Raw genomic sequence first — 12,307 nt, forward strand, 5'->3', positions numbered from 1 at the left:
TGTTGAATACATCCAGTATACATCCGTATATACATCTGGTCTGCCTGTTCCAGTGTCTCATGATCCCACTGGCTGTGCTTTTGATTCAAGACAAGATTTGTGTGACTTTCTAGGTTGTAAACCCTCAATGCTGGCTCGTTTTTCATTTACCAGTATCTCCAAAGGGCTGCTTTCAGTCCTTTCTTCATCCATTCTGTACTGAAGGAATAATAACAAGGCATCAGTTGTAGGGTGGCTACTACTGACAAACCACGAGGATTAGTAGTAGAAATAAATATTTTCCTCAAAAATTGTCATTATAGATAAATTTTGTAAGTTATAAGTGAATTTGTACATGTTGAAAATTTGTAAAACTTGAGTTTTATCAGATATTTAAGGAGATATTGAGGGTAGAGAAGGTGGAAGTGGTATAATTCTTAAACTTTTGGCCCATGCATTTGAGGAATCTTTAGGGAAGGCTTTAATTCACAGGGCTGGGAATGTTTTTCTCCAGTTGCTGACTGAGGGTTAATTTGATGAGATGTGATCCTAGCTCTGTCCCTTTCACTTCTGGCATTCCTGCCCACTCATGACCTCTGTGGTAGGGAAATCCATATTAATAGAATTCTCTGCTTTTAGCAAAGACATCCTTGCCTTTCTTTTGTGCTGCTGGAGCTGTATAAGGAAGACTTAATTCAGGATGGGACTGAACTATTAATTAGCAGAGTTCTGTTTTTCCAGCAGAGATCTGTAGAACTGTATGAAACTGCTTTAATAAAATAAGAGAGCAAGGTTCCCTTGTGTGATGACAAAGCCAGGATCATTATAGGGCTGCCAAATGAGCTTATGGTAATTATCAAGTGATATATTTGATAATTGCACAGAATTTTGGGTGAGGTCTGCATTAATTAGTAACAGAAGCTGATACATTCTTCTTTTTTTGTACCAGCATAGGCAGGATATTTAAAATAAGCCAGTTAGCTTTAAAGCCTTGCCAGAAAACTGAGCTCAGTTCTAGTCTTGTGTTTTTTATTTTTTAATGAGTTTTCATGAGTGGTTTTCTTCTGTAAGGGTTGTGTTTTATGCAGAACCCCACCTGTGCAAAGACTGGAATCCAGAATTTCCCTTTAACCTGGGAATGTCTGAACCCCACCTTGAGGATGGTTTCTCTCCTTCTGTACTGCCTTTTTGGTCATGTGTGTTTTCCATCTCTTGCCCCATGATGGTCCAGTTTCATTTAGAAAGAAGAAAACCCCACTATTCCAGTCAGTGTACAGTTGATTTATTGCATTACTTCATTGGGAACTGGGAGATCTCCTTTGCATCACACGGGCCCAAGTTTCTACTTCCCTCTTTGTTTTTTATGAGGCCATCATATTAAAGTTTACAGAATATTTTAGGAAACCTTGGATGAAAACTGCTTTACAAAGGAAAAGTCATTGTACTCATACAAATCGTTGCATGACTTGATCCTGATATCCATTTTGAAGCAATCTTGTTGCACTTTTGCCCATATTTCTTGTATTGGAGGCCCCAGAACTTGGCATGATACTCAGGGGTCATTGCTATCTGTGAAGGTCCCTCAGGTCCCTTCAAGCATTTTATTTATTCAGTACATGAGACAGTGGCATCATTTCAAGAGTGAAGGAAATAGCAGGGACATTGAATGAAGTGACCATCTCTTCTGTCATTATTAGTTGAGGGATCATTAAAACTGACAAAACTTTTTTTTTTTTTCCCCCCAAAGGTAACAACGCTGGTTAACACGAGCAATAAAGGACCATCTGGCAAGAAGAAGGGGCGCTCAAAGAAGGCTCATGTGTTGGCAGCTTCAGTGGAGCAGGCAACTCAAAACTTCTTGGAAAAAGGGGATCAGATTGCCAAAGAGAGCCAGGATCTCAAGGAGGAATTGGTTGCTGCCGTAGAGGATGTACGCAAGCAAGGTACGTGGTAGGAAACTTGGTGACTGTTTTATTTGATGCTTTTCCAGATTCCCTCAAAAAAACCCAAGTGAATCAGCTGTTCTGATGTAATGTAATTAAAACTGAGTTCTGTATTACACTGTATTTGTAATATGGTATCTAAGTATTAAAATAGATGTATCTTAATAAATCGCAGTGAGTATAAAGAATGTTCTAACTCTGGGTAAAAAAAAAAAAAAAATCTTTTTTCCTTTCAGTTGTTCTAGCACCAAATACCAAACTCAAATATTACTTAGCATCCATGCTGCCCAGTGCCAAGGCTTGCTGTTTTCAATTCTCTTTTTATTCTGCTGTTTGACAAAATGAACATGATTCACTCTGCTACATTTGAGCAGTGCTTTAATGCCTGTGAATGCAAATGTAGAATTAGGATTATGGTGCATATGTTTTTTAAAAATCTATCAAGTATCAACCAAACAGTACAGCATTATGTACTTGTGTACACAGTGACACAAAAAATTGCTTAGCAGGGGACTCAGGCTTGGTATAATACCATCTTCTCTACTGGCAGTAGTAGTCTTGGCTTTTCACAGTTTAATATTTGATATTATAAGAAAAATGCATTGAAATAAGGCTTTGAAATTTTGAAAATAACATGGATATCCCTGATAACATAGATATTATCTGACAAGTTTCCTTCACAAGGGAAAATGTATGTTAAATGCTTTCAAATTTACATGTGTGGTAGGGGAAAAATATGTTTTCAATATATACCCATAAAATCCCCTTCCTTTTTATTGCCTCTGAATGTAATTATGTTTATTGCAGCATAACTAAGTACCTTTTAGGTTTTTTCCATTATAAATCCTATAATCTAACAATACCATCTGCCAGCATCATCAGTCTTGGATCTTCAGAACAAGACTATCAGATCTCCAACTGAGATTTTAAAAAGAATCTAAAAGACTTCCTTATAAAATAGTGATTTTCAGTGAGTTTGTCTCCCAGCACTCATACACTCATGGTGTATTCAGTTCAAGAAAATTGGACTCAAATGATCATATGAGCAGGGAGGGTTAAAACCTCATAAACACTGATTAGTGAATGTTCCAGTCTGATTTAACCTGAGGTGATTTTTTTCCTCCTAACCACTTTGTGTTTAGTTTCAGTGTTTTCCTGTTCCTGTGTGTTTTGTTTTTTTTTTTTTTAATATTCAGTTGTCAGCACATCAGAGTTAGTCAAGTATTTGCTGTATACTCTGTGTAGTGTTATGCCAGTATTCTGGAGGGTGGTGCAGTATTATTGTTTTTTTCTTAATTTATTCAGGATTTTGATACCAGCGCCTGCTTGTTCTCTTGTCAACAACTTCACCTTCTTGTTGCTTACATTATTTCCTTTGTGTTATGTCAAATTCTGATACAGCATCTTTAGTGCTGATGTGAGTGGAGTTCCCCTGTTCCCTGTGAATTTATCACTCTCATTCTGACCCAGTTTGCTGCATTCTCCCAAGGGAACTTCTGAGGTGTAGTCATCACCTAACCTGTTGCCTACTCTCTGATCAAGGCAAATGGGCCACTTTCCTTAGTGTGGTACCAGAGCTCCTTATTCTCTTCTGTTATCATTACAGCAGTGATTTCTTTGTAGAATTAGTGGTTAGAGTTTTGGTTTTCATCTCAGTGGAATTTATGACTTTTTAATTGATAATAAGCCTTTTATTCTTGCTTTTAATCTGTATTTAAAAGCGCAGGAAGCGGAGAAGGAAAAAAAGACCTTAAACAGTATTACACAGAATGAGTGAGGCATTCATCTTTTGTCAACACTGCAGGCTAGGAAAAAGTCTCTTGGAAAAGTGGAGCAACTTTTTTGGGTCTGTACAACGTGATTCCATAATCAGGAGAGCAGGAGACACCAAACACCATTATTGGCCCACATGAGCCAGCCTGAGTGAACTGATATGTTTAGTTCAGTGACATACAGAGCTGGATTAATCAACTATTTTTTTTTCCAGAGTATTGCCAGTTGATTTTCTGGCAAAATTCCAGCTTGGGTAATTATGCCATCAACCTAAAAAAGTCTCCTGGAGTTACAGCTGGCTCTGGTGTGCTCCTCATTTCCTGCCCTATATTGCTGAATATTCTTATGTGGTACTTTAGGCACTTGTTGCAATTCACCCCAGGGAGAGTTGCTTTCCATTGCTAGGTATGAAATGAATGTACTGTGTCATTGGGAAAAAACCTTGGAATGCAAAGACTATATAGCTTCAAGATGCTTGTTAGTTTAATAATGTGGAAGGGTAAAGTATAGGGGGGTAGCTCTATGAAACTCTGTTTTGATCTGCAAAGTGGAGTTCTAAAAGCACAACTAAAAGCAATTTTACATTAAAATATAAATAATTAAATTATATAGTTAAACATATTTTATATTTAAAATAACATCCTTAGCTGAATACATTCCACTTTGGTTTGTTTGGTTAATAAGAATTCAGCTAATGGATACAGACTTAATCACTCTCTCTCTGCTAGTTCTGCAGCATTTTTCCTAGTGTATAAAATATATGGGAGTGGAATTACTTCACAAAGGTGTTTCTGTAGAAACCACTAACAGCCTTGTCACAATATAGCTATCACTCAACATGGGAGAGGAGGAAATTCTTTTTCTAGAGAAAGCAGATGGAGAAATACTGTCTGTTTTCTCAACTTAAGTTTCAACTCGTGAGTCCCTGCAACAGAGCTCAAAATGCAGGGATGATCTGCAATTGAAGGTATTTAAAAATGTCTCTTATTATAAAAACTAAGCACTGATTACTTCGGGGCTTCTGGGGGATTTTTCTGAGTCTTTCTGGCTGATTGTAATTCCCAAAGTCTGAGTTGAATTTAGGAACTGTAGGATTTTGGGTTTGAATTTGGCAAGTATGATGGAGGAATAATGGATACTTTAAAAAAAAACAAAACTCAAAAGCTCGTAGTACTGATATTTTATCACTTAGAATTTGCCTACATAACCTCAGCTAGGGTTTCTTACCTAAGCTAGGGCCTAGAGAAATGTCTGTTTTTCAGAAAAAAGTATATCTGGTATTCTCACTTAAACCCATGTCTGTTCTCCCTGCATTATTTAGAATACTTTTCAATTACGGTGTATGAAAATGTTTTGGGTTTTTTGAGGGGGGGGGGGGGTTTGGTGTTGTGGTTTTTGGTTGGTTTTTTTTTTTTTTTTTGCTTATAGAAGTTAATAAGCATTATTTCTAGATAGAGAAAAAGTGTGTGTGTAAAAAGAAATCACTGAAAACAGTTATTTTAGATCAACTAGACCTTGTCATTTCTGAAAGCTGAAGTGAGGCTTTTGGTCAGTCCTGCTGAATGGGAGAATGAATCTCAGTCTACACTTTTGAAAGAATCTGTATGTATAATAAGAACATTTTCTACTTTGTCAATAGCATCTATGCTATTGGCAACTTGTTTTTTTTCCAGTCTCCTGTCCAACAGGAAGCTTTGAACATGTAGATTTAAAGCCTTATATTTAGCAAGTCACTGAAGCTGTAGTCTAAAAAGTTTTTGTCTTGTTGTTCAAAAATATTCATAATGTATTTTGAATTGCTTGTTGCATTTGGAAGTGACTTCAATTGTTATTCATCTTTGCAGTGCTCATCCTGAGAAATGTGGCATGCTAAATGTCATTCTATGCAAATAGGCTAATGCCAGCTCTTCCAGACCCTTTTCAAACCATTAATTATCTTCAGCTCTCAGAGTATTCAGCTTCTGAAAGACGTTTATGTTCCTTTTCTAAAATGATTTAAAACACCTCTGATGAAAGCTCAGGCACTGTACAGAATCTCAAGGAGCTGTTGTACAGATAAGGAGTGACAGGGCTTGCCAGATCCAGTGGTGAGGCTGCTCCATGGCCCCAGATCCAAGCAGGAGGGATGTTGGGTGTTTCCATTCCCAAGAGGCACATGGACCCCAGCACAGCTCCTTGTTGCTGTGTGTGTGACTGAACACATGCATCAGACACCCAGCACTCCCTCTTCTATCAAACACTCACACAAGTTGCCCAGAGAGGTGGTGGATGCCCCAACATTGGAAATATTCAAGGTCAAGAGGGCTCTGAGCCACCTGGTCTGGTTGAAGATGTCCTTGCTCGCTGCAGTGGGGTTGGGACAGATGAGCTTTAAAGGTTCCTTCCAGCCCCAACCATTCTGCCATTTCATGAAACAAACCCAACAGCACCAAGGGTCTTATCCTCTGCCTCTCTCTGTCTAATTAAGATTGAAGGTGCCTTAATGGGAAACCCCAACTTTTGTGTGGATAATACAGATCCCTTCAGCAGCTGGGTTCAGTTTCTTGGGCTCCCCCATAGCTGCTCATCCCATTTCCCCAGTTCCCAAGGGCACAGACAGCCACAGACACTTGGAAGCAGATGTCTCAGTCAGCTTCCAGATGCTGTGATCACTTCCACAGCTGGAAATCAGAAAATCTGCCCCATGGCATGGCCAGGCAAGATTTATCAGTGATTTGTTGACACACAGCTGGCCCCTATTATCCTCTTATCCCACAATTTCCCCATGTTTGTTCCTCCCCAAAATCATCTTGGTCCTTCCTTATCTCTACCTTTTGTTCTTCCCCTAAACATCTTGTTACCAGTCTTGTGCAGTTCTAAAATGTTGTTCTTCCCTTGAATCCCATAATGAGTCCTGTATCCTGGAGCAGGAAGCTAAAACCAGAGAGAAATGAAATGCATGGAGGTGATTTTCTGTATTAAAATTCTGTATTAATGGTTCAGTCACTTGGGAAGGTGTTGGAAGGAACTGGTGATGATGGTTCTTGGTAAAGCCAACTGTCTAAGAGCCTTTACTTATTCTCTGGACCGTTTTCAAAAGGTTTATTTCTCTTCCATCCTTGGCTGGGCTTTTCCAGTATTGATTTCACTTTGAGTATTTTGTTTAAGCTCTTGTTAGTTTGAATTTACAAAAGCAACTTTCAACTCACAGAAAGGTTTGCTACAAAAGGTGGTTGGTGTTTGATACATTGCCCAAGTATGACATTTGAGAGAGATTTTACAAAATCAGAGATATATATGTTTAAAAATATTATAAATGAATGTATTAGGTGATTTTTCTTTTTTCCTACTATATTTATTTACAAATCTTGCAAATTTACAAGTCTTGCAAATTTTAGTACTGTCATGATTCTGTAGCAGGGAGGAATGAAATTGCTGCAGAACTTCAACTTCTGACAGTTGTCAAAAAATTAAATTATACTCACAGATTTAGTGTTAGAGAAATAGTGTTTCTTCCAGAACTATTTGACTCAAATTCTAAAATCAGATCCTAAGATTACTGCTTGTTACTTTAGAAGCAATATTTCTCTCAAGAAGGGTTTTATTTGAGAAAAGATAGCAGAAACACATTTAAAAAAATAGAAAATAAATTTATCAAGGCTTGTAACTGGGGCATATTTTGGAGTAAATATTTTACACCACCCATGCCAGGATAGTATTAGTGTGCATGAGATTTCTGAATTCAGGTCAGATTTAGAAAATAGTTTCACTAGGATTGGAAAAAAAAAAATGAAAAAAATAGGGTCTTTTTACTACTTGTGTTTCCAAATTGGAAGAGGTGCCACAGCCAGTTTATCTTGCCCTGTTCTGGCTCCCAGCAGTAATTCCAAAGCTGGGAAGGGCTTAGTTCCCAGTCAGTAATCTCCAGCAGTATTAAATGCACAGCCTTTTCAATTAAGTTTTGAGATAACTACCAACCATGTTCTGCAAGAAGATTTTCTGGCACGTATGAAATCTGTATTTAAGTCCTCTCTGTGAATAATTTAATACAGAGATTTAAATGGAAGCCTCTGACCCCTTAGAAGAACACTGTGATGCTGAAGCTGTAGAGCACCATGGGATGAGCATCTCAGCCTCTCCTTTTGAAGCTGTTCTAATTTATGTGCTAGTAAAACATTGTCTGGATCACAGCTGTGTGCTCAAAATCACCATTGACTCATTGGGCAGAAATTCTGAACTGAGTTTCTTTCTGTTCAACCCAGCATTAGTAAAAGAAAAAAAAAAAAAAAAAGACATGTTTGATTCACCCTGTGAATTGGAATATCAGTTCTTTTAGTCTGTCAGATCAAAAGTATTTGGAAGGAGTTTCTTTTCAGCTTGGTAGTGGTGTGACCTTGGGTGACTCTGTGTTGTTACTCCTAAAACTTCCATCACCACTGATGGAATTTTTCAGCAGAGCAAAGGTAAAGGGTAAGATTGAAACAAACAGGGGTTTCCCCAGCTCTCTGATGCAGCAGTGGACAGGGGGAGGGAAACTGGGTGGGAGGGTGAGCTGGAGAGGGGCTGAGATGTTCTCTTGGAGATGGAAGTGGTCCATTCAAGGGAAAAAGGCAAGAAGGTGAGCTTGAGGTTTGGTCATTATTTATGCTTCAGTCTGATTGCTCCAAATGAGCAATGGACAATATGGGGAGGTTTTACAAAGCCTTCACCCAAAGGGGAAGACAAGTTTCCTCCTGCACAGCCACTGTTACCCTGTTCTGTTTCCTCCTCCTTTCCAGTCCTTCCCCTGAATAGCAAACCCAGGATTCTCAGTCTTCCAGAAACTGTATCTAGAAAATTTTAAAAGCAATTCAGTAATGAGGGTGCCAAAAAAAAAAGCTACTAAAAACTCGTAAGTTTTTTTTTTTTGTTCTTTTGAGGAAATGGGTAAATGAGGTGGTAAAATGTACTTCCAGTTTAAAAAGGCAAGGTTGGTTGTTTTTGTGTTGATGGTTTTTTTTGTTCATTTGTTTGTTTCCATAATATAATTGTAAATACTGCTGTAACTCAGCTAAGAAGTGAGAACCTGGGGTTCTGATCCGTGTTACTGAGATTATTTCTTCCACTTACCCAGTCACATTTAATGAGAAAGATAGAAGCACTCCCTGGAGCAATAAACTTTGCCTGGAATACACCCTCCTCACTCTTCCTCCTGGTCTGAAATGAGTTCCTTCTGTGTTCTTTGGTTTTGACTGCATTTTCCATGGCAGTCATCCAACTTTAAAAGCAGTTGTGAAGAACCTTCATGCCCCCTTACAGATGAGGCTTTGATTTTAGATATGGTTTCAGAAATTGGTAGTCAATGGGAGAACTAATAAAAATGACAGCATGAAAATTCAGAATACAGTTTATAATTGAATCCTAAAAGGTGCCTTGTTGATATATAAAAGACTTCAATTTATTGTCTTTCCATTTACCATTTTGAGCACATCTTTGGAATACATTTTTCATGTATTTCAAAGGCCAGTAGTGTGAGTAATGCTTCACACAGTGAGGGAATATAAAATGTTATAATCAAATAACATGCAGTGCTTTCCTCTGAGAAGTCTCAAGTTACAGTATTCTGATCACCAGCTATCTGATTTTTTTCTCATTTTTTTGTCTCTTGATCAGAAACAAATGCTTTCCAAACCTAAACTCTGCTAGGTCTTATGGCTGCTGTTTTTATATAAAAACTGGAAACAAGAGACCATTCAGCAGTGCCTATGGAATTCAGAATTATAACTACTAAAAATATGGACTGATTTTGTTATGCTTGCATCTCTCATTCATAATTGTTTCAGATTTGACTTTCATAGTTGTGGTTGGCCTTGTTCTGTGTTTTTTTAATTGCAGATAATTGAGTTCATATGCTCTGTTTATTATTTTGTGTTTTCTGCAGTATCTGATGAAACATATGTTGCATTCTTCACAAAAATGTGTCAACTCAATCTTCCTTTCACCTCTTTCTTCTGGACCTTATGGCTTTAAATTGCTTCTAATTTTATTACTTCAGTCATGCTTTTATAGCTGTGAAATCTGATTGTCCATGAACGTGGATGAATGAAGGTATTGTTCAGTTAATATATTTCCTATTGGCTGAAGCAGTTTCCATTTTCTCCTCTCATTTGTCTTTTATTGTGCTCCTTCCCTCTTGCCTCTACATCCAAGAATGCTTTATGTCAGAAAAAAAACCTTTTTTTTATTTGTTCTGACTCTGTATAGCTCATAGAAAAAAGATCACTGTCAACCACTAGGACTGTCCTTTATAGATAGATGGGAATGGCAAAAATTATGTTGAGTTTATAGGGTAAGATTGAAACAAAAAGGAATAGGTAAAAATTTTTTATTATAAGTTAAGAGAAACTTTCAAAGTGAAAGGAAAGATGTTCTGGAATAATCCATAAAAAGCAGTGACAAAGGCAGAAGGTGATGGGGGAGTTGTAGGATAAATCTGTCTGCTTATGATAAGTACTGGAGGACTGTGTGCTGTGGTTGTAGGTGGAAGCAAGTAGCTAGACATCATCATCTGGGGATCCTGCCAGGCACACATTCCTGTCCTGAGTATAAAATAATCTAGTTTAATGTAAGGATCATACCCCAGTATTCAAAACGTGATTTTAGGCCTATTTTTAATTCTATAGAAAGGATACCTTAAGATTGCAGGGTAGGACAAACTTTTCTTTTTTTGTTTGTCTTTCTTTCCACTTTATTTCTCAGTTTCCCTTTTGTTTTCTGCACTTTGATTTTCCTGACTAATCCAATCTCCCTTTTCTCAGAGAAAACTAAAGATGTGTCATTTCATTGCTGTTTGCTATTTTTTTTCCCCAATTCAGTTTGAGGTGGAAATGCTCAGTTTACTCTAAACATTTGAATTTATGGAGCAGGTATGCTCAAGCCAGGCTAGCACAGAAATGTGTATGGACTCTAATACACCTGCTGACAAGTGCATCAAAAAGATGCAACTGAAAATTAATCCTGATAATTAATCACAGTTTTTATACCTCTCATATTTCTTCTTGGGCTTCCACTGTGACACCTGTACTTGCAGCTCTCTGTAATGACTGCTGGTTTTGGGTTTTTTTTCTGTTCTCGTAAAAAAATGTAACAATAATTACTGCTTATGAACCTTTTAGCATACAAGACATGCTGATCTACCTTTCTGGGGGGGTCTCTAGGTGGACTTTTGCATTTTGAGTTCTGAACCAGAGTGTTATTTTACACCATGAACTTCAGGTATCTCTTTATCTCCCTGCATAGAAGCCTTTGAAATTTTGCAGCATTCATGCATCGAGGGGCTATGTTCTATTAACAACTGTATGATGGATTTCCAATTGAAAATGAAATGAAGTGTGAGGATATTAAAATGTTTCCAAGTCAGGTTTGAATGAAAGATTGGTTAAGTCTGTGAAAATTATTTTTTAGAATGTATTTCTTAGTTTTGGAAATACAGGCTTAGTTTTCGTGTAGATTGATGCTTTGGGCATGATGTGGACTGGGTCTCAAATATGGGTTCCTGTAAATGATATGTGCAGATTATGGGAATGGATAGTAGAAATGAAATAACTATTATTTAAAAGTGCTGTTGAACCTTCAGTCTTTTGCTCTACATAAACCTGCAAGTGGTCTTTTATTCTTTGTTTTCTTCTCTTAGCTTTTCTTACTGTAGGTTTATGCCATAGGCTTTCCCTGTGGTTGTGACCCTCCTTGGTCTGCTTTTCTCCTTTCTTATACAGTCTCATGCTGAAGTACCTTTTCCAATTTTAGTATTTAAATATTCCATATTATTATTTTTTTCTCTTGGACACAAAACCCTAAATTTTCCAATGCTGACATCCTTGTTCTCTTAATCCCAGTCAGGGTGTTGAGTAAAGGCTTTTTAATTTCAGCAGTGGTTCCCCCACCACCACGTTTTTAATGATACCATTAAGAACAGTCTTTGTGCCTCTCTTATTTTCATAATCTGCTCATTTCTTTTATCCTCAGGTCCATCAGAAAGAAGTCTGGGTGATGGGCAGACAGCAATATCTTTTGCTGTATTAAACTCCAGGGTGTAGTGTGCTTAGAAACAGGCTCAGTTCAGAGCCCTGTGGTCTCTGCTTCTGTCAAGTCATTCACAAACAGGAACCAAGTGGCATAAAGAGCATAAATTAACAGGGATATAAAGCAATGCAAAACTGACCCCTTAAAACCCTCAGTCTCACCATCAATCCTCAGGGATTTCCCTGAGTTGACAGAAGTAGCTTGATGCTCCCTCTGCTCTCAGAGCTCGTTGGAAACTTTTGATAAATTTTGTTACAGAAGATGTGTCATGCTGGAAAATATCAACCCTTTGAGGCTTATCTCAAAAAAAAAACCATTGGTTGTATCTGAACTTTTTGTCAGGCCATTTTTTTAATGTGATAATAGAGAATGATTGAGCTGATCTTATTGAACTTAGTGCACAGTGCCTGGGGCATAGATAAAATCTACCCATGAACTTGCTTGGCTATGCATTATTTGTCAGCCTCTTCAAGCCCTACAATGAAAATGATATCCAGAATGATGAACTGTGCCTGCCTAATAGAGAATGCCACAGGAATTTTCTTAGCATCCTTCCTTTTCTATGCCTGTTA

General features: G+C 37.7%; 1 protein-coding gene across 4 annotated transcripts in view; it reads left to right on the forward strand.

The window, feature by feature from the left end:
• CTNNA2 (catenin alpha 2) overlaps window positions 1–12,307 on the forward strand; it is a 418,069-nt gene that overhangs the window by 74,436 nt on the left and 331,326 nt on the right. For all 4 annotated transcript variants that reach the window (XM_071753185.1, XM_071753183.1, XM_071753184.1 and 1 more), the window contains one exon: window positions 1,727–1,922. In XM_071753185.1, coding sequence (XP_071609286.1) covers window positions 1,727–1,922 — 196 coding nt within the window. The remainder of the gene's footprint in view (window positions 1–1,726; window positions 1,923–12,307) is intronic.

This window comes from Heliangelus exortis, chromosome 10, assembly GCF_036169615.1.
Source record: "Heliangelus exortis chromosome 10, bHelExo1.hap1, whole genome shotgun sequence".
NCBI classification, from domain to species: domain Eukaryota; kingdom Metazoa; phylum Chordata; class Aves; order Apodiformes; family Trochilidae; genus Heliangelus; species Heliangelus exortis.